The sequence below is a fragment of the Acomys russatus genome, chromosome 24 (genome assembly GCF_903995435.1).
Source record: "Acomys russatus chromosome 24, mAcoRus1.1, whole genome shotgun sequence".
Classification (NCBI taxonomy): domain Eukaryota; kingdom Metazoa; phylum Chordata; class Mammalia; order Rodentia; family Muridae; genus Acomys; species Acomys russatus.
In genome coordinates, this window is record NC_067160.1 from 9,539,736 (window position 1) to 9,562,880 (window position 23,145).

Below are 23,145 nucleotides of genomic sequence, written 5' to 3' on the forward strand. Positions count from 1 at the left end.
TGTTGATGTCTGTGCACCACTTGAGAGATTCCCAGACTTGACTTCATCACTGCCCTCATTTTCATCCCCCAGCTCCCTCACCGGCTTCACTTTCCTCTGCTTTGCAAGAAAACCTGGCTCCCACCCAGGGAGCCACTTGCAGGTGGTCCTTAGAGAAGTAAAGCTTATCTCAGTGGCCGAGCACAGGGAACTGCGGTCACCTTACCCGGAACATTGTGGGTGGTTAGTAGTTGCAGGTTAAGTAAAGTCATGAAAGTTGTAGAACACTTGTTAGCTGTGTCTGAAAGTGGGGAAGACTGGCCAAAGACTCATTTGACAGCTGATGGAAGGCTTGTGGGAAAGGGTTACATTTACTTAGTCTTAAATACTCTGTTAGTGTTGTGTTGCCACCTTTTGGTGAATGATGCAGTACATTGTAGGTCTTCCAAAGTCTAGTTTCAATGTTGGACTGATTGTTAAAAACATGCAGTTACAAAGCACAAGTTACCCTGTAATAACTGCTCATTTAAAAAAAAAATTCAGCTTCCGTTGCATGTTAAGGTTTTTCATTGAAGTTACACACTAATTTATTCCGTGTACACCAAACTCAGACTTGAGCAATGAGTGTGATCCTATTGATATCATCATGTGTCAAGGACCAGGCATGATTCAAATAGCATGGGATAGCTGCCTTTAAACAGAAACAAAACCAGCATGCTCACAAAGGTTAGACATATCTAGAGTTTTGGGGATGGTGCTTGTGAAGTTATTCTGTTCCCTTAGAGCCCTGAGGATGGTTTAGACTTTATGTCTGTTCACATTGTGACCTTGGTTCTGGGAGGGTACTGTGCCTGGCATTGTTTCCAGTTCACATTGGAAACTATACAACAAAGAGTGCCATGAATGCGCTATGTAAGAAACATAGATGAATAAGATTGTGTCTTTCCGCCACTGTCATCGTGAATTGAGTGAGAATAAATCGGCAGGCTGTAGCAATGTCACAGGCAGCACTTTGCCAGAGATTCCCATTTTCCTGAACTCCTTGGCTGAGGTGAATATTCTAATTCAATCACTAACATCGCCTCAGACCACATCATGCTGCACTGTAGTGACACTTTTGAGAATTCTGGGATTTTGGTTTCTTTTAAAACAATAGCAGCAACAACACAGAAATATTATAAGAATGCACTTTCGCTAGGCATAGTGGTGCACGCCTTTAATCCCAGTGCTTGGGAGGCAGAGGCAGGCGGATCTCTGTGAGTTTGAGGCCAGCCTGGTCTACAAAGCTAGTTTAGGACAGCCAGGGCTACACAAAGAAACCCTGTCTCAAAACCAAAAAAAGGGGTCACAAGGTGACTCACAACCATCTATAATGTGATCTGATGCCCTCTTCTGGCCTGCAGGGGTACATGCAGATAGAACATTCATATACATAAAATAAATAAATCTTTAAAAAAGAAAAGAAGAAGAAGAAGAAGAAAAAAAAAAAGGAACGTGCTTTCATTTTCATCCCAGGTGAAAGGATTGTTGTCTGCTATGGAAGCAGCTGACCACGATTTGGGCCTCCACCTGCAGCTCTCTATCTGTCACCTGCAGATAATCTATGCAATCGTGTGCTGTTCAGAATTCTGGGAACTTTTCAGAGGGTACATGAGGCCCCTGAGAGGCAGGGTTGGTGATTGTTGGTCATTTAAGCGGGTTTGTTGCAGTTTGTTAGTAGTCATGGTCAAAGAAGAAACAAAAGGAAAGAAATCAGATTCAGGGATTTTCTTAATTCCTCTCTCCCCTCTATCCTTGTTTCTCTCTTATCTAGTGTTAGGGGATGAAACTGGTGTGGGGGGTGAAGGTAGGAAAAAGAAGAAATGAAAAAGTAGCAAAGACTACACTACACATCATTTTATATATATATATATATATATATATATATATATACACACACATATATACATATATATATCCACATATATGTATATGTTTGTTAAAATAACAAATATATATATACTTATTTTTGCCATGGTATATATTTGTACATATATAATACATAAATATATTATATATGTTACATATACATAACATATATATTATATTTATTCAAAGAGAAGCCAAATTAAAAGAAGCCAAAACTAAGAAATTGACAGGGCTACAAGAATTTCTGTATGGATAAGTTCATGAATCCAGCAGAGCTGGAGAAGCTGTGTCAAGCCACTGCAAGGCCACAGGCCTGAGAGAGAAGCTATAGGGTTGAGTCTGACTTAAGAGTTAAAAGGCCAGGACTGGGTCCAGAGGAAGAAATGGGCGCTGGCTGGATGGCAAGTGAAGATGGGTGAATAGACAGAGGAAATTTGAGTAGAGCATGTCAACAGTAATTACCAAGCCCAGCTGAAGCCCTGAGGCAGCTAAGAGTTCTACACTTTGACCTGTTGTGAGTTTTTAAGTCACTTGTCATCCTCTGCATAAAGAAACTTGTCTGAAGAGGCCTAAGACTGTACCAATACAAATTTAGAGGGCAGTTTTGCACTTTACCACCTTGTAAAGTATTAGGTTTATCCTTGGTGCTTGTAAGCTCCCCAACTGTTGGCCCTTGGCCAAATTTGCAAGGCCAGGCATGAGCTTCCTCTTGTAGAGTTAACCTTAAATCCAACCAGAAAGTGGGTGGTTACCACTGTAACATTCATACAACAATTGCACCCGTGGACATTTCTTACCACATGGGTCATTAGCGCAGTTCACAGAGCCCACAGCTTGGCAAGACTGTTGATGACCCCCACCCAGCCCAGCAGCCTGCATAGCACCTTTCTGTACATCCAACTCCTGAAGTTCCCCCCAGGGTGGCTACTGTTTGCAAATCTACATAGCTCTAATCTAGACATTCACAGGCCCCTGACATCGCTGTGCTCCTTTGACTGGGGAGACATAATGTTGTTCCATCCAAATCCATCTTGGTGACCTAGGAGCTTATCAGGATTTCTTACAGAACCATAGGCAAGCATTATCTACAGTTGCATTGCGGAAAAGTGCGTCTCAGCATGGGCGAGGATTCATGAAAGCTTCCTCCCAATCCCAGTCAACCTTCCATTTCCTGTTTATTTTCACACACCCAGCAGGGGAAGAATCGAATGCAGCTGGACTGAGTGGCTGGGGTCTCAGGTGACGGTCTCAGGATCTTCTCTGCCTCCTCTGAGGCCTGGTCTCATCAGGGCCTCCCTCATGTGTTCACAGACACCCTAGTTTTACACGGCAATGCTGGTGGCATGGCTGGAGAACTGAGTTCCCAGTTGAAGCGACTGCAACTCTCACTAGCTATCGCATGCCCCCTAATGAATGCTTTACCCAAATTGCTGGTCCCACAGAAAGGACCAGCTCCCCAGTCTGTGATCCTCAGGGCAAAATGAAACTCTGAAGGCTTTTCTGTACACATTACTGAGAGTTTCAGCTTACCAGTGCAGGCAGCCAGGCGTGGGCCCTTCCAAACGCAGGGCCAGAGAGTTCATACCCGTTAGCTGGCCACAGAGCAGCTCTGTGCACGGTGTTAGGTGTGCTAGGGGACACAATGGCCTTTGCCACTTAGAGATTTTCCTCTGCCCCCTTGATGGTCTTCAGTTTTAAAAGAGACAAGAGTCTCTATATAAGAGGACCCCTGAAGCAGAATGCCCCTGGTTCTTTGCTAACTCTTTCTTTCTCCCCCATCCTCCTGAGCACACTGTGTTCTGGGGCCAAAGGACTATCATGCTACGGATCTATCTACATATGTGGGGGAGGGGCCGGAAACAAAGTCAAAATTCAACAAACGGGCTTGAGGTCTTGCTACAGCACTCAAAACGTTGGATACACCTGACTTCTCAGCGCCTCGTTTTCACAAAGAGGAAACTTAGGAATTCTTGGAGAGCGTATTTGTGCAGGCCTGTACCTGTGACTAGTTGTCCCAAAATGATGTTTACTTTTCCATTCCTCTGGCAAACTTTCTGATGGATCTCGTCTGTGGGTTTTCAATACTCTCATTCCCTCGAGAAAGGGCTCGATTTTTACACGCCCCAGTAGGAATCAGCACATTGCATTCTGGGTTCATGTTTGTGCGTGAGCATGAGGAGAGGAATGGGGAAGCCGCTTTCGAAGGGGACTAATCAGAAATCTGGCAGTAAGTGGGCGTCATCACCGAAACCCATGGAAGTGGGCGGTTCGTGGGGAAGGCAGGTGTCTGCACTTCCCACAGTGAGACTAGCCGTGGGGAGCTGGGTGGCATGGGTTATCGGTCTTGTAAGTCTTTTCTAAAGAAACTACAAGAATGTGTCTGCTGCCCCTTGCTCGAATATGCTCAAATCAAAGAAATGGAGTAACTTCCACAGCTATCAGTTAGGTTTCTGGGTATGCCGAAATAGTTAAGCTGAGGGGTGTTTAAATAGAACCCTGGAGCATGAGTCACTGTTTCAGCTCTGCCGTCTTTACTTAATAGAAAAGCTATTTTCCCTTTACAAATGTAACTGATAAGGGAACAGCAAACAGAGATGATTTGAAATCATCCTTGAATGGCGTCATGAGTCAACCCGATACCCCGAAGTTTAATTGCAAGTTTAGAGGTCAGAATCTCGTACATGTTCTAGGTGTCTACAACCGGGCTGGGCTCCCCGGCCGCCAACCCTCCACTCACTTCAGCCCTTGGCAGCGATCCACCTACCTCTGCATCCTGAGTGCGCCACCATGCCCAGCTGAGGTTTTATTTTTTAAATAAAACAAAGAAAGAAAGAGAGTTCAGACTCTTCTAAAACCTGAAAGGTCTCAGGAGCTGTAGAGGTGGCTCAGTGGTTCCAAGTACTTACTGCTCTTGCAAAGGACCAGGGTCCAGTTGCCAGCACCCACTTGGCAGCTTGTAACTGTTGGTGACGCTAGTCCCAGGTGCTTGAGTGCCATCTTCTTGCATTGCACTCATGTGAATGGTTTACATACATGCAGGCAAAGCACCCATCTATATAAAATAAAAATAAATAAAATTTTAAAGAGAAAAAAATCCTTTAAAGATCTAGCATCACTGGGCTCACCATTTCACACAGACATAGTAGGTTTTTGACTGAAGTCTAGCATTACCTTTTTTTTTTTTTTTTAAAGAAAAGGCACCAGCTGAGCATGGTGGCACAGGCCTTTAATATCAAGGAGGCAGAGGCAGGCTGATTGCTGTGAGTTCAAGGCCAGCCTGGTCTACAGAGTGAGTCCAGGACAGCAAAGACTACACAGAGAAACCCTGTCTCAAAAAAGAAAAGAAAAACCAGAAAGCAAACAAACAAACAAAAAAAAAGGCACCCCCACGCTAAGAACGCCCCACAAAACAAGCATGCACTCCCCGTTAGTGATTAGTAATGCCTCCTCCTCCCACCTCACCCCTCGCCCTGGCAAGCTTTGGATTTTGAGAGCTGACTGACAGGGTTAGGAGATGCCCCTCTGCTCTGCGGTCTGCATGAGAGCAGTTGAGGAATGAGCCTGAAGACAATCCTTCTGGAAACCCAAGGGAAACAGAGGTGAATTTAGAGGTCGGTTGGGCGTGGTCTCTTTGGAGCTGGGGGTTATTCACCTGCAGCGTCTAAGGAGACTTACGGGCATGCTATGCAAGTGTCCCCCTCAGATTCCCATCAAACCTAGAACCAGAGGCTGTGTGTAGCAGTTCCCCCTGGGAAGACCTGTAGGCATGCTAAGATTTGCAGCAGACTTAGCAGTTTTATTCAGGCATGGCTGCGCAACCCCTGGTTTTACGGTTGAGTATATGATGGTTAGGTATTATGACCCTCAGCAGCAGCGGTCTGTACTGTCCTGAGAAGCAGACTGAACATGGTGTGCAGAAACACTACCTCCCACGTTTTGACATAGTAGTGCATCCACCGGCTTCAAGATTAAAACCATCTTGCGTGAGTCATCCTCTAGCTGGATTTTCCAAGTCATTGAAAATAGTTTCCAGTTGTGGTTGACTTCACAAACTGGATTTTTGATCTTGGCCCCAAGTTCCTATAAATAATAGTATCAGAATATCTTGTGAAAAGTGCCAGTGCTGGGGTCCCACAGAAACTCTAGTCAGAGGAAAAAGTCAACCTTGATGCTCTCTGTTATGAGAAAAGGAAGTAAAGTAGAATTTCCTGCAAGTTTATTTGAATAATTTGCATGAATAATTACCACCTGTAGAGCCAATGTAAGTGACTCTTTATAACCTGTTTCTCATTATGCCTTTCTAATTGAATAATACAGTTTTATTTTGTGAAAAAATACATAAAATGAATCATAGAAAATTAACAACACACATAGTATGTGGGCGCTTATATTCCTTCCTACTGGGAATAAGTGTAAGACATGAAGATGAACAGTGATTGCAGCTTACTTACTTGTCTAGTTGTTTTAAGGATTAAATGTGTTCCAATGCAACCATGTTTAGCAAAACACTTGGCATATGGATTCTTTTTTTATTTTTTAATTTTTTAAAATTTTATTAATTTATTCATATTACATCTCGATTGTTAGCCCTTCCCCTGTTTCCTCCCATTCTTCCCTCCCTCCCACTTCTCCCCTTCTCCCCTCCCCTATGTCTGTGATTGAGGGAGACCTCCTCCCCCTATATATGCTCTTAGAATATCGAGTCTCTTCTTGGTAACTTGCTATTCTTCCTCTGAGTGCCGCCAGGCCTCCCCATCCAAGCATATGGATTCTTAATGGCAGCAAAATAGATAAAATGACTATAAAATTCACCCTTAGTGACATTTACTAAGTTTATAATGTTATGGCCCTCAAAGAACACACTGGCCTCATTAAACAGTCGATACGCCCTTCTCCACCAGGCCCCAGCCACTGATTTGCTATCTCTATGGATTTGTTTATTCTGTATGTATTAAATAAACTCACATAAACTGACCTTTTATGTTTGGTTTCTGCCAGGTATGTTCTCACTGCGGTGTAATGCTGCATTCTTCCTGTGGCTGAGAAATAGTGTATGGCTATACTGCACAATTTAATCCATACATCTGGGTTTCTTCTACCATTTGTCTGCTACAGTGAGCATTCATGTACATGTTTTGTGTGAGTGCACACGTGTGTGTGTTTGTGTGTGTGTGTCTGTGTAGTAGTAGGAGGAGGAGGAGTAGAATTGTTGCTATATGCTGTCTCTGTTTGACTCACTTCAGTGTCTTCCATGCACACCATTTTACACTCAAGGGCGCTCCAGTTTCCAGTTTTCACCCCAACACTCGCCGCTGTACCCTCCCGAGTGTGTGCGGTGTGCCAGTTGATGGCGACTTCTTGCATTTCCCCTGGTAACTAATGACTTTGCAGCCTTCTCGAATGGTAGCTACGCACTATGTGCGTTTCTTGGAAGAAATTTTCAGACAACCCCTTTATCCATAGCATCCTTCCAGGAACAAAAACTTGTAATTTTGATAAGGTTCCAACTTATTTGTAATGCTGAGTTTATGCTTTTTAGTGCCACGTCTGCTAAATCCAAGGTCACAAAGACGCACTCCTCCAAAGAATGCTGTAGCTTCAGCTTTTGTATTTAGGTTGTTATTCTGTATGTAGCCGATTTTTGTGTATAGCGTGAGGCCGAGGATTAACTTCATTCTTTCTCACGTGGTTGTCAGGAATTAAATAAAGCACGTTTCCCGATTAAAGGTCCTTGGCACCTCTATCAGTGACCGCAGATGTTTGGGCTTACTTCTGGGTTCTCACCCTCACTCCATTGATCTGTGTGGCTTTTATGCTGATGTACGCCATCATTTTCATTTGAAAGAAAAAATGAAATTTGGAAGTGTAAGGTCTCGTACTTTGTTTCTATTTCAAGATTTTTTATTATTATATTTTATTATTATATTTTTTATTATTATATTCCTCTTTTGCCATATGCATTTGTATCATTACACACAAATAAGATAAACTACACACAGCAGGAAGAACCACGAGACAATCAGGAATTATATAAATGTTACATTCATAGTGATTTGGCTATTCGTATTTGGCAAAATTGAAGTAAACATCTTTCCTGTCTTGTTGGGTCTAAATTTCTGAATGGAAGTCAATTTCTATCATATCTCATCTCTATTAACTTAAAACATCTATCTAGATCTAAAAACATCTTAACCCCTAACCAACTAAGCTTAATTGTAAAACTAAACTATCAGGTCTTCAACTCCATCAGAGACTTGAGAAGGAATAAAACTTAATTACCTGAGTGAACCTGAAGTGCAGGTGAGCAGCTTCCAAAATAAAAAAAAAAAACGACAGAGACAGTTTGCTGCCTGAACAGTCACCCAAAATTCTCTATAATGTTGGAGCATCATCTTCAGCCTTCTGGCCCAGTAAATCTGACAGACATATGTGAGAGGCTCAAGATTTTTGTTTAAAGAACATTTGGCTATTCCGATTACATTTTCAAATGAACATTAATATCAACTTTCCATTTCTTCAAGTATCATTCTGAAGATCCTGGCAAAAATTACTTTGTATCTCCAAATATTTGGATGAGTATTACTGTCTTATTTTTTCTTTTTACATTTTTTTAATGTTTTGTTTTGTTTTTGTTTTTTCGAGACAGGGTTTTGGCTGTGTAGTTTTGACTGTCCTGGATTCCCTTTGTAGACCACACTGGCCTCAAACTCAAAGTGATCCACCTACCTCTGCCTCTTGAGTGGTGGAATTAAAGGCATGTGCCACCATGCCCGGCTTTATTTTATTTTATTTTATTTTTAATGTTATATGTATGGGTGTTTGCCTGCATGCATGTCTGTTGGTACACAGACATGCAGTACCCACAGGGGCCAGAAGAGGGCATAGGATCCCCTGGAACTAGAGTCACAGATCTGCTTGTCACTGTGTGGGTGCCTAGAATCAAGCCAGGTCCTCTGGGACAGTGGTCAGTGCTCTTCATCATTGACCCATCTCCATAGCCCCTAGCCTTGCCGTCTTAACAATTAAAAAAATTTTTTTTGGTTCATCCTCAGAGATTGTCTTTGCATTTCTTTAGACTTTTTCTTTTTCTTTTTTTTTTTTTTTTTCTGGTTTTCTCCGTCTTTACAACAATGATTAGTAACTTTCAGTGTTCCAGTCTTGTCCTTTTTTTCTTTAATTTTATTCCTATTTTATTCTTTCTTATACTACAATAATTGAATTGCTTTCTGGTTCCCTGTTCATATTGGTCATTACTAGTCTTCAGAAGCACAAGGTATTTGTTTAGATATGTAGCTATATGTTTAGATATACAGATATGTGCACTTGCTTAGATTGGTAGATGTACGTATGTTTGCCTGCGTGCACATATGTGCACCTTGTGTCTGTCTGGTGCCTGCAAGGTCAGAAGAGGGCATCAGGATCCCACGGGACTGGAGTGACAGCTGGCTGTGAGCCGCTACGTGGGTACTGGGTGCTTAACCCAGGTCCTCTGCAAGAGCAACAGGTGCTCTTAACCTCCCAGCCACCTGCTCAGCCATGATAATATACAACTAAATAGATCTCTAGTCTCTGAGGTTGTGGGCAAGATTGTTCAGGCTTAGGCCTTGATTTCCTTTTGCTGCTTGCTGTCCCAGCCCCTCCCCCACCCCCCCCCACAGCCCCACCCCAGCCCCACCCCCAGCCCCACCCACACCCCCAGCCCCACCCACACCCCCACCTCCACCCTGGACCCACTGTGCAGGTGATTGAAGATCAAAAGATGAAGGCCGTAAAATGTCTTGCTGTTCGTTTAACAATAAGGCGAGGGATAGGGGTGAACTGGAAGGAGTTGGGAGGCGAGAAGCACGACCAGAATGCATTTTATGAATGAAAATTCCTTATTGTCCTTCATGAGTACTACTGAAATGGAGTATTCAGCTTAAAAGGGACTACTTATTTATTTCCTGGTGCTTTAGGAGGTGTGGGGCAATGTGCGGAGTTCAAATAGCCAGGTTTCAGGTTATCCAAATATTTTCTTAGTATTTCACAAGCATGTGGGATGTTTTCTTCCCGTTCCTGCATGTCTTAACTTAGACAGAGGAACCCACCGTCACGCTGCACTCATCGGTTTTCCATTATTTCCTGACTTCCTTCAGTGATGGTGACAAAATTTATAAAGTTACGGTGAAAGTGAAGCACATCCCACCCTGAAATCAGTCCACAATCGTTTCTGATGACTGTCAAGGAAACCCTGAAACGGAGAGAATCTGCTTCCTTTGCTCTGCTTCGTCTGGATTAAGAGTCAAATCTGAAATGTCTCAAGGCAAAATTAGCTAAATTCTCCCAACATTGAGACACCTGCATCCGTTCATCTCAATTCCTCTGTCTTCATTTTAGTGAATAATTTGTTTTACTTGCCTGATTTTTAAATGAACTTTCCAATTATAAGCAGATGTCATTTTTCACAGGTCATAAATTAGAAACAATTTCATCACTAACAGTCACAAATCTGTATAAATAGAATTGAATTTGCCAGTGAGCCTTGGGAAAATCCATAAAACAACAGGATTTTTTTTTTTGTAACCCCATTCTTGCCTCTACTTGGGGTTAGTTTCAAGCTCAGCGAGCCATACCCTTTTTAATTTCCAAGGGAAACTTGCATTTTTAAAACTCCCTCAGAAATATGCTTGTTTTAGAAGGAGCTGAGTTCCAAAAAATCAGAATGCTGCGGTCTGTAATTGCTAGGCTGGAGCCACCAGCTGCGTCCTGGAACCCCAGCTCGCTCTGCTTAAAAGCCCAGGGGAGGATTCGGTTGCTTTTGTGTTGGGTTCTGGTTTTTCCTTCTTCTCCTCTTCCTCCTGATTCTTCGTCATTGGCCGACCATTAATTAGGTGGAAATTTCCACAAAGCAGGCCTTCTTGTGGTTTTAATGATGCATAAGCACACAGTAACCGTGAGCAGAGTCCACTTTAAGTGGCTGCCTACAGAGGCATTTTCTTAGTGCCTAGCATGGTCACGCCCCAAACTGCTATGTGCTTTCTGTGTTACTGTAACATGCAGTTGGTGATCACTTGGTGGCCAGCCTTGAGTTTCCCTGGTCCCCTTTGTTCTTGGGTTCCATGCCTTGTTTGGTGGCCACGTCCTGAGCGGCTGTCTCATGAATTCCATTCCATTCTTTGGCTGCTTGTACGACTAAGTCTGGGCCTGACTCTGTGCACCTTCATCATTCTGGAAGATTCTGAAATGACTGGTATACCTGTTTTAATTGGATCTACTGAAATTTCTTTTATATATATCAGCCTTGCAAATTTCTTGAGTTAATTACTTGTTTCATTTTATATCTATGTATTCGTTTTTATCTTGTGCATCGATGTTTTGCTTGCATGTATGTGTGTCTGTGCACTACATGTGTGTGTGTCTGTGCACTACATGTATGTGTGTCTGTGCACTACATGTGTGCTTCGTGCCTCACGGATGCCACAGGAGGCTGTTGAATCCCCCGGGACTGGAGTCATAGGCAGCTATGAGGTACCGTGTGGGTGCTGGGAATCAGACCCAGGTCCCCTGGAAGGGCAGCCAGTACTCTTCACGATTGAGCCATCTCTCCAGCCCTGACTCTTCATTCCTAACCCCTCGCTCATTTCTCAGTCATCTCCGCTTCTAACCCCTCGCAGTCCTCCTTTGCCTGGACCACTCTGACCTTCTGATTTTAAGCCTCATCTTAGACCTCTCCGCCCGTGGAACATGCGTGTGCAAGTCCTGCTCAGGGTCAGCTGCATTTCTCTTGTGATCCACATCCCCTCACCCCACCTCGCCTTGACTTATTGCTCTGGGCAGGGCTGTCTTTTCCATTAGCGTCACCCCTCGCCTTCTACCCAGTCCCACCTCCGAGCTCGCCAGCTAGCACACCTGCCCACGCCTCAGATTCTCTAATCCGAAGGGATGGGCACTTTCCATCGAGCATTTTCTTGGTTCCCACTTGTGCTCACAACAATCCCCTTTAAATTAGTCAGCTATCCCTAAGGGGCGCTGAAGAATGTTTTCAGATGGTTCCCCATTCACTGTGCGAGGTACCAGTTGTCCATTCTAGGATCACTCATTGCTGCTTCCCGGATGGAGGAGTATACATTAAGAGTGCTGCGGTTGTGCTTAGTAACCAACTGCATCAGGTCCTCCAGAAAGGGAGGTTGCTGGGTGAAATTCTAGTCGTGGCTACTTTCGTCTGGAGAAGAGTGATGATGGCTTCCATACCGTTAGAGGACAGGGTTTGTTCCTCTGACACATAGAGTGTATAAGCCCTCTACCTACAACTATAAAAGTTTTACAAGAAAAGTTTAAAATAACCATATAGGTTTCCAGAAAAGTTTAGGAAAGAAAATCCTAAAAAGGAATCTGTTTGTTTGTTTCTTTGTTTGTTTGCATTTCCCCCTTAAATCCATGGCAGGAAGAAAGAACAAAATCGACCCTGGTGTGTGGGTTCGTCTTTGTGAGTCAGGTGATAGTGAACATTGTATCAGAGGTGTTCTAAACACATGACGGATTGCAATGTGAGTCACTCACCAAGAATAAAGACAAGGATTTTGCTTGTCATTGTGTCTTCCACGGTCCATTTCAAATCTTACAGGATTTATAAAACAGAAGTTAAATCTTAGGCAATAGCATAATTTTTAAGAATCAAATTTGTTTTAATGCTAAAACTACCATGATTTTACAACCCAGCCTTCATCTGTTGGTATGATTGTAGAGTGTTCTAAGCTACTTGTCACCTGTTCCTCAGAACCTTATGAACATTCTACATTGATAGTCATGCATTGGACTGGTTAGAAGTATTCTTGCTTAAAAAATAAAAGTTTCCCACTCCAGCCGTAAAAATTATGATTCAGTGATATGAAGTGAACCAAAAATGTGTTCTTAAAACTTTCCCAGAAAATGTTAATGGGTTTACTACCATTGTTCTAATTTTTTATCTAATAAAAAGTGTGGGCAAACACAATAGAAACCTTCCCTCTGTTAATTTAACTTGTTTTATGTAGGGGAATTTTCTATATGATGTTGAAATCACAAGCTCCTAATTTCCCCCTATGGTTAATTACCCCAGCAGATCCTCTAACAAAGGAAACACTAAGCCCTTACAGGCCATTAATAAAACTACTTCACTGGCCTATAGGCCAAAATGATCGTAGATAAGTTATTTCCAATAAAAATATTTTGGCCAGTCAGGCTTTTATTAATTTCGATTAAAAATGGAGACACCAATCTGAATAAAGTCATAATCAACTAGGAAAAAAATGTTTGAGGAAGGGCAAGAAATCTAAAGAATATAGCAAAGAGGAGACACTGAAAAACAAACAGTGGTTCTCAGAAAACATAAATTTTGGGAAAATACCATCCCCCACCCCCACACACAATTTCTCACATAATTAAAATCCTAAAACTAAGGGAGAACAAGTAAATTTACTTGGGTTCTTTGTTTTGTTTTGTTTTGTTGCTGTTTTGCCACTTCTCTGGAGATTTGTTTATCATGTGTTTTACAGGGTTTACGGTTTGCTTTCGCATTTTACTGCGCTGCACAGCTGTTGGCTTCAGAGCCAGCAGCAAGCATCTGCCCTGCACCGGCGAACTATGGGCTCCACTCAGTGGCCAAACAATGGAGAGAATGAGAGAACGCAGGACCTTCCCAGCAGGGGTTTGGGGTGCTGCTTTGTTGCTGTTGTTGTTGTTATTCTTGAGATGACAGAAAAACAATCTAGCTCATAATCAGAAATTAATTTGGGGATATCTGTCATTTCAATGAAAGCATATCAGTCGAGTCCGAGCAGGGTTATTTATGAATAATTAGGCTAATAAACCAAATTTGGGGAGCACTTCAAATACCAGAATGTGAAGCACAGCAGATAAGCCATTGAGTTAACACAAATCACTGCAGAGGCAGGAGTAGCCCCCCGAGCGGTGGCACCAACATAGATCTGCCCGCGAAACCGAACCCCTAAAGCAAAACTTTTCCCCGGAGTTACTAAGCAAGTTCGGAGTAAAAAGTGTTCCTCCAGGCCCACGTCCTGTTCATTTTCAGAATTCTCTACCTGAAGGCTAAATTGCATGTTTCTTTGCTGCATAGTTGAGAGAGAATTCTTTCTGTATGCAGACCATACCTTTGTGGGAATGCGCCACAGGAGGGCACAGTTCACACGGCCTCTGGGCACTGTGTCCTGCGTGTGTAGACAGTGAGGGAGGTTTTTCCCCTCTATGGTGACCCCACAGTTGTATAGGTCAGTGTGAAGTGCTAGGAAGGGAGCATGAGTGTGTGTGGGGGCTGCAAAGTAGCTACTGTCCAACTTGACATAACCAGAATTTGCCCTTTCTTCCTGCTTTCTGCCATCCTTCCAAAGTGTAAACGTTTCTTTCAAAAACATGCCTGAAAGTCGACTTTCAAATGTTCTCTGATTGAAATTGCCAGGTTTGTTTGTACCATCTGCTAATGCATTCATGGAAAATTCTGATTTTTCTGTCAACGAGTTAATTCTCCTGGTGCTGAACCAAACGGGATCCTAGATTTGAGACTGAACAAGAAACCGTCTGCACGCAGTGAGGTGACCTTGGGATCGGCCATGCTTTGGGGAGTGGTGCGTGCACTCAACATGTGCGTCTGCTGCATCTTGTTTTGGCAGTAGTGGCTGCAGTCAGTCTTCCTCTGTCTCTTACACGTGCACTCCCTACTGCATTTTCTCCGTCTCCTCTAGTTGCAAAATTATACTCTGAAGTCAAGCACAGAATGAAAACGCATCTTAAGGTATTAAATGATCAGATCCCCTCCTGTGCGGGGAAGTTTGGTGTGAAGAAAAGCTTATTAAACATACCGCAATTGTTACTTCCTTTGCTTTTCAAATTGAACTAGTGAACATATTTTGCTTTTTCGACCTACTTAGTGGCAATCCACGACTTCCCCTGAAGATCTAGCCTAGGACTATAACAAAAGTAAAAGAAAGAAATCGCTCCACCTTCTTGTCCAGCCACACTAATCCTCTTTTAAAGCACCCTTTCCATTGAGGGAAACTTGAGAAGCAATTTCTATGGCAAATGGAATACTGAGTGGTACAGTTTAAAAGGGCTACTACTGTGCGTGATAAATGAAAATAATAGAGTGGCCCAGAGAGACACCCTGAGCCCAAGAGCACAGGCTGCCACTCGGCTTTGTTGGGTCAGGAATACGCACACGCTTCTGTCTAATTGGAAAGCCAGGGAGGTGGCAGACCTTGGCTTCTGCTGGTGGGGACACATACTGGAAATGCTTTATTGCAAAGTGACTGAAACCTTGTGAGAAGCTTAACACTTAGGAGACAGAAGGAATGGCTTAGCGGAAATGAACTAAGGTTTTCTTCATTGGGTTCTGCCAGCCTTGACAAGGGTTGACAACTACATTTTTAAAAAAAGAGTGATGGATTCAGATGACTGCAAAAAGTTTTATATCAAAAATAAATAAATAAATAAAACAGTTAAAGTGTCCCCTCAGATAAATGCCCAGGGAAATATATCATCACAATGGTATAGAAATGCACCAGAAACTGCCTGTGAATTGCCCAAAGAAAACAGAGTCAATTTTCTGAGAAGATTGAGCAGAAAGAGTGGATGCACCCAGCTTCGTTTAATGCCCTCAGAGTTCATGTGAGAATGTAATTAAGAGTGAAAATAGATAAGAGGATGAACCTGGGTCTTTGAGTTTCTTCGGAAGGTCGGGGCCCACTCTTTCTAGCAGGATTCAAAATAGCAAGTGACAGTGGGGCTTTCCACAAACGTGGCTCTGTGCCAGAACGTTCTTTCTCACATGGTTTTCAAATTTTACCATTAAGGCAGATGTAGGAATATTTTTGAAAAACAGGCCTTCCTCTTCTTCCTGGTGCTGAGACATTTGGCAAATGGATAATTGCTCTGAGCCCTAGCTCCCCTGTGGCTAAACTGTGGATGAGGGCTTGGGCCTTGCAGGGGTGGGTGAAGACTAGGTGAGATGCTAATGAAAAGCACTTAGCGCAATACTCCCTTTTGTAAAGGAGAGGCAGTGCTAGTACCCCTTTGTTGGGAGTCAGTTCAGCATCCTAAAGCTGCAAGTGGCCCAGCAGAACACATGATGGCCATGAACCATTTTTCCACATTCTGATTTCTTTTGCATTTCCCTTATACAAAGCATGCTAAGCAATCCCCAGGGTCCCTTCTCACTAACGAATGCAGAAGGCTCTAGTCACTTCCAATTACAAAAAATTACCTGTTTTATTCTGTGTCGTCATGCATTAAGTATTTCTTCGCCCGAGTTCAAGATTAATTGGCCCACAGATCTTAATGGGTTACAGAAATAATGGCACAAAGAGATGGATGGAGTGGGTAGTTAAATGTACAAAGAAAGACAGAGCTGAAGAGATGGCTCAGTGGCTAAAGTACATTTCATGTGAGCATCATGGCTGGACTTTGGATCCCCAGAGCTGCATGCAAATGGCCTGTAATTCCAGCCTAAGCAGGTACAGGCAGTGGAGCCCAGAGTGCAGACTAGTTAGCAACAGCCATCAGTGAGCTCTGGGTTTGATTGACAGACTCTACCTCAATGAATAAAGTAGAAGAGTGATTGAAAATGGTTCTTCACCTCAACCACAGACCTCCACATACACTCACAGATGTGTGCTTACACATGTGTATTTAAACATGCCAAAAGATACCAATACATAGACATGCATAGCACAGCACACATGTGTACATAAAAAATGGGAAAAAATGAGAGAAAGGAGAGAGAGAGAGGGCAGGTGGGGGGAGGAAGAGAGAGATTTTAGAGAGATAGAGATGAGAGAAGTGAGAGAGAAGAGAGGGCGAGCAGGGAGAGGGAGAGGGAGAGGAAGAGGGAGAGAGGGAGGGGAGAGGGAGGGGAGAGGGAGAGAGGGAGGGGAGAGGGAGAGAGGGAGGGGAGAAGGAGAGAGGGAGGGGAGAGGGAGAGAGGGAGGGGAGAGGGAGAGAGGGAGGGGAGAGGGAGAGGGAGGGGAGAGGAGAGAGGGAGAGGAGAGAGGGAGAGAGGGAGAGAGGGAGAGGAGAGATGGAGGGGAGAGGGAGAGGGAGGGGAGAGGGAGAGAGGGAGAGGAGAGGGAGAGAGGGAGGGGAGAGGGAGGGGAGAGGAGAGAGGGAGAGGAGAGAGGGAGAGGGAGAGAGGAAGAGGAGAGAGGGAGGGAAGCGGGAGAGGGAGAGAAGGAGGGGAGAGGGAGAGAGGGAGAGAAGAGAAGGGGAGAGGAGAGAGGGAGGGGAGAGGAGAGGGAGAGAGGAAGGGGAGAGGGAGAGGGAGAGAGGAAAGGGAGAGGGGAGGAGAGAGGAGAGAAGAGGAGAGAGGGAGGGGAGAGGAGAGAGGGAGGGGAGAGGAGAGGGAGAGAGGAAGGGGGAGAGGGAGAGGGAGAGGGAGAGAGGAAAGGGAGAGGGGAGAGGGAGAGAGGGAGGGGAGAGGAGAGAGGGAGGGGAGAGGTAGGGGAGAGGGAGAGGGGGAGAGGGAGGGGAGAGGAGAGAGAAAGAAGGAAAGTTGAATTAGCAGGCAAACTGATAGGCAGTTCATAGCCTCTTAATCACAGGTGTGTTTCCCAACACAATTGTACCTGGACAACTGGACTCCTGAGTTGATTAGCACACAAAGGGTTTCTTTGTCAAGGATGTTTACCCACATATTTCACATGATATTACCCTCCAGAAAGGTCTGGGCACATACCAGCATAGCAGACATTTGAGAAGTGCTGGGACACAGAACCCAGTTGGGGAACATCCCATCACCCTTAGCTCAGAACTGGGGAAAACGGAAAATTCATTCATGAAGATCAAATATTAGGTAACGGGGGTCACCATAGGACTGACGGGAGAAAGTAGGGCTGATCCTCAGTGAGGGCCGGTGTGTGTGCCGGAGACTGTGACTTTGGGAACATTGGTTCTTTCCCAACATGCCTTTGCTGGGTTGAAGGGGGTGGGGGTGGGGCTATTTACCATGCTTTAGAGAGGGACACTAAGAAGTATAGTCTGTTTAAGTAGGGACACAATGATCTTTGTAAAAATCTTGAGAATGCGTGTGGCACAAAGCCCATGTCTGTGAGCACAGCTTTCCCAGTCAGTGAGAAGCTGGGAGAACTTGGAATCTGTCTCCTCAGTCCCCTGAGAGGGAGCATGGCACAGAGAACCGTGAACTAGCCTCTGTGGCCCTTCTTATGGTTATGTCAGCACGGGCAACATGCTCGCCTGAGTCTGTAAAAATACCACAAGAAAAATATATACCGAATCTGAGGGTTTTTTGACGATTACAGTTACAAGCCATATTTATAGTAGGCCGTTCCCACTCTTCTTCCTTTCCCCCCAATTCCAGTGCTAACCCCTTAACCTACCTCCTTTCTCTTCATAGCCCTCAATCAAAATAGTTTTCTTTTGAATAAATCCTGAAACAAGTTCCATGAGCATTCCAAAAAATATGTACAGTTTTTACTTTTAAGACCCTCCACTCATTGCCTTTGAAAATGCCAACATATTGTTTATGTATATTTAACGTAGTTCATAAGAATATAGCATAGTTGTATGAAATAGCAATTTATGTATTGCTAAAGAATGAAGCTATATTTTCTTCTTTCATTACAGCCCTCAATTGTATCAGGTATGTAGTAGTCAGCATGTCATTTATGAAAACTGTAATAGCAATGACCCTAAATTAGACTTATTTTATACAACACAATATAATGAATGTAATTTAATAACAGGACTTCTTGCATAGCGGACATGCCAGGACAAAGCCAGGCTGAGATGTTTGAAGTCTAATGTTAAATTTCTTATGCTCCATGAACTGCCCTGTGTTTTACTCAACGTCATTTGAGATGAGTGTCAGAAGACACATCAACAAGACAGCCATCTTAGAGATAATTACTGTTTTTATGAAGCTAAATCTGACATCGCTCCAATTTCAAGAAAGCTGAACTTCCTCAAGAAAGTAACATAAATACTAGTTTATTCAAACTTGTATTTTCTTCCCTATTGGTTGTATGCTTTAATTCTTATACCACATTAAAAAAAAAAAAAGTGAGTCCGGGACAGCCAAGGCTACACAGCAGCCTAAGAACTCTAAAGCTGCTTCTCCTCCTGACACACTTATATATATCATTAATACATAAAACTAGGATCAAGAAGAAAATACTGCATTCTGACGGGCTTTTTTATTTTATGATGAATAATGAATCTCAGTCTTTCTTTCTGTGTTGACTAACACAAAAACAATAGCCACAGACATGCGATTTTTCTTCCTTTGTTGTATATTTTTTGCTCCATTGACAGGGAGACTGAATTGTGGGAGAGACACTCTTTTTAAACTTAAATGAATGCAAATGGAACAAAATGAGTTAGAGGCAACAGGAAAGGAGCTGACCTGCGGTTAGGGTGATCCATCACTCCCTGTCATTCTCCCATCTCACATTTCTTCTTCTGGAGCCTGTTTTCTGTATCTTTTTCTATCGAGACTGCACATTGGTACTCAAACCCACAATGTAGCATTCACTTCTACACGGTTTATTAGACTTTATGATTGGGAAATATAATGATAGATTTCAAATACATGTTCCCCACATCTTATCAGGGATTCCAAAGTAGGTATCTCAGTTATAACTTGAAGTAATAGGCAGGAAGGCTGATAAACAATGGTAATGCATTTCTCATGCTTCTGGAAGATTCTGGAGGTTATAGATAGGAAGGCTGATAGACAATAGTGGTACATTTCTTGCGATTCTGGATAATTCTGTGGGGTTGGAAAGCTGATATCAGGAAGAGAGAAGGGTTCTATTCTGATGAGGGCTCTCTCCTGGGTTGCAGACTAACTTCCTCGTGTGTTCTCATATAGCAGAAGTTGAGGTGGGAAACCTATTCACAAAGGCTCTGCCCTTTGACCTAATGACTTTCCAAAGCTCCACATCCTAAAACCATCACATTCGGGGATTCTACATCAACATTTGGATTCGGGGACAGAAGTACAACCATTCAACTCATGCCAGGGTCTGTGTGCAGTCACTCAAGAGAGTCTTTTCTTGTAGGAATGGAATTCAGCCACAGAGAAGCTGAAGAGCCAGGCTGTGGGCATTCTACTGTCAAAGAACTTGCCAGAAAAGGAACAACTGCAGCTCTCTAACCAGAAACTGAATCAGCTTCAGGAAGAGTTTGGACAGCTCATGGTGGAAAGGAAAACCTGGTTGACAATGGCAAATGACTTCTTTAACAGTGCTAACAAGGTCAGTGTGAGGTCAAGATGATAGTCTCAGGTACTCAGGCTAGCCAATAAGAGACTCATTATGGCAACTGGGCAGGGCACATCACAGAGGGCTACTAACTGCCATGCGGAGTCAAACTGATAGAACAAAAGAGTTGTTGAAACAAGTTCCTATTGTTGGCTATTGGTTGGTTTTTCAAAACTAATAGGTTGTGTTTTGGTGTGTAAGAAGTAAATTTTTCTTTCTTTGTTTTTCAAGATAGAGTTTTTCTGTGTAGCCTTGGCTGTCCTGGACTCGCTTTGTATAGCAAGCTGGCCTCAAAATCACAGATGTCCTCTTGCCTCTGCCTCCCTGAGTGCTGGGATTAAAGGTGTGCACCATCACCCCCAGCTATGAGTTAACTTTAAAAATAATTCCAAAGGCATGTTTGGTGGCTCACACCTTTAATCCTAGAACCATGGAGGCTGTGAGTTTGAGGCCAGGCTGGTCTGCATGTTCCAGGCTAGCTCTATAGTGAGGGAGACCTTGTCTCAAATAAAACACAGCAGCAGCAGCAGCAGCAGCAGCAGCAGCAGCAGCAGCAGCAACAACAAAATAACTAAAATATTTTTATTTTAGAGCTGTCATTGATTTGTGTGGGGGAGACACTATTATCCACATTAGAAATTTTCTCATACAGATAAGGGAATATTATAAAGTATATCAAGTTAAAAAGAAATCTTAACAGTGTTACCAGAACACTCTTCTGTTGTTTGTTTTAAAGACTAGTTCAGGATGGCCTACAGTTTCCAGTGTATCTAAGGATGACCTTGATCTGATTTTTTTGTGTCTGTCTCCCTAGAGCTAAGATTGCAGGCATGTGTCACCACACCCACTTTATACAGTACCAGGGATTTGAGCATGCTAAGTTGGAACTCTAATTGAGTTACATCCCTGATCCATTTTTGTTCCTTTTAAACATTTTTCTTTAATTATTATTAAATTATTGGGTAGAGATATATGAATATTAGGTAGGTGTTGTCATTAGATAGAAATACATGCACATTATGTCTTCCAAAAATGAAGGCCTAAGATCAGAAACTGCCTCACATCAGCCATTTTGCCTTGGCCTTACATTTTTAAGTAAGGTGGGGGTGGGGTGGGGGGTAGTGCTTGATACAGACAATCAGTAGACCTTCTTTTCTTTTTTTTTTTTTTTTAAAGATTTATTTATTTATTATGTGTACAGTGTTATGCCTGAAAGTATGCCAGAAGAGGGTATCAGATCTCATAGATGATTGTGAGCCACCATGTGGTTGCTGGGAATTGAACTCAGGACCTTTGGAAGAGCAGCCAGTGCGCTGAACCTCTGAGCCATCTCTCGAGCCCAGCAAGTCTTCTTGAATGGGAGAAACTGCCGAAATAGCTTGATTGTTGCAGCAGGTGGTCCTGGGGCGCTCATGCTTATGAGTTAGCAGTAGGAAGGTATTTGGTAAGAGAGTGGAGTCTTTGTGAATAGGATTTCCACCTCACCTGCTGCTGTCCTCAGCCCAGGAGGTGGTCCTCATCACAGAGGGTGGTGTGCCCCTTCTCTTCCTGATTTCAGCCTTCCAACCTCCCAAACCATGAGCAGTGCGTCGCTCTTGTTTATGCTCATAGGTGGTGGTCAATGTGTGTGGCTGGTGACGATGCTGTTTGTATGTTTTCGCCCTTGTAACATAGACCTCTAGGCATTACACCGAGATTGTTTAACCAGTTAGTTTTCCATGATTTGAATGTAGACAATGAAAGAAACAGAAGGTGGGGAGAAGGTCCTGGGAGCTTACATACACTGTGCCCTAAAAATCACAACGCTAGCTACGGAGTTACTTAACTGTGAAAGTCTGTACTTACAAAGAACGGTTGAGAATCTGAGTAGTGAAATTCAAAGACGCAGAGGATGGAATTACAGCAGACCTATGAAAGAAGTTGTCCTTTGTTAATTGGCCTTTTTGGGATCTCACTGTTTTAATACAGGAAACAGAGGCAGCGTCGAGCTGGAGATAATGCTAAGTAGATGTGAGTTACTAGTTATTTTTCTCTTTAGCAGCCCAATTTTTAGGTAAGAGGTGATGATATTTCCATTACACCTTTAACCTACAGAGTGAGTTATCTGCTTTCAAGTCCACTGTGATTGTTGTTACGGGAAAGAGTGATGGCATGTGTTTCTATAAACAGTGCTTCTAATGGATGCTGCACAGCCACAGCCTTGAAAATGTAGATGTTTTTTCTCTTTCTCATTCTCTTGTTCTCTCACAGTTTTGGTGTCTCTACATTCATTATTTGGTACCTTGCCTGGCTGTGTGCCATCTGGCTTTGCTTTCAGGCTCTGAGGGAACTTGTAATAGAGAGGGTGAGTTGGTGGAGGAGAAGAGGAGGAAGGTAGGAGAGAGGATGGGAAGCGAAAGACAAGAGTGGATACTTTCTGAATCTCATGCAAAGAATAGATTCCTACCTTTCTCATCTCATTGTTTGGCGCCACAGCAGGCTAACTCTTCACATTATGAGGTCAGCTGGCATTGACTCCAGCAATGGTACCAAGTGGTACTGGGAAAGGTTCAGAGTTGTTTCTTATTTAAGGAAGTTATTTCCAAATTAAAAGCTAACAGATTGATGTGAAAGATGCCGGATTTGGGAACTGCGGCAGGACCAAGCACCAGGGTTTGTAGAGTGGTTGGTCAATCGTGCACCTATATGCATTGCTTCTGTGTTTTTAAGGTAAAATACACGATGAAATCACATAGGGAGTAAATCTGTGTAAGTTAAGAATTGAACTCCTCTTATGACTTAAATGTAGCAGTTTTCTTTCTGTCTCATATTTTAGATTCTCCAAATTAAAAAAAATATTACCATGTTACCCAATCTTGGCAAGAAATTCATAAATAAATCTCTAAAAGGCTTTTAAAAATTATTATAACATCAAAAGTCCTTAAAAATAATTTTCTGGGTTAGAATTTCTGTGTATACGAGTAAGTGGGGCAGTTTTAAATTTACATCATCAATTATTTATCTTGGAAGTGCT

At 43.1% G+C, this 23,145-nt stretch overlaps 1 protein-coding gene across 1 annotated transcript in view; it reads left to right on the plus strand.

The window, feature by feature from the left end:
- Positions 1 to 23,145, plus strand: part of Ccdc141 (coiled-coil domain containing 141) — a 180,427-nt gene that overhangs the window by 56,707 nt on the left and 100,575 nt on the right. The window contains exon 7 of the mRNA XM_051167084.1: positions 19,932 to 20,126. Within this exon, the coding sequence (XP_051023041.1) occupies positions 19,932 to 20,126 (195 nt within the window). The remainder of the gene's footprint in view (positions 1 to 19,931; positions 20,127 to 23,145) is intronic.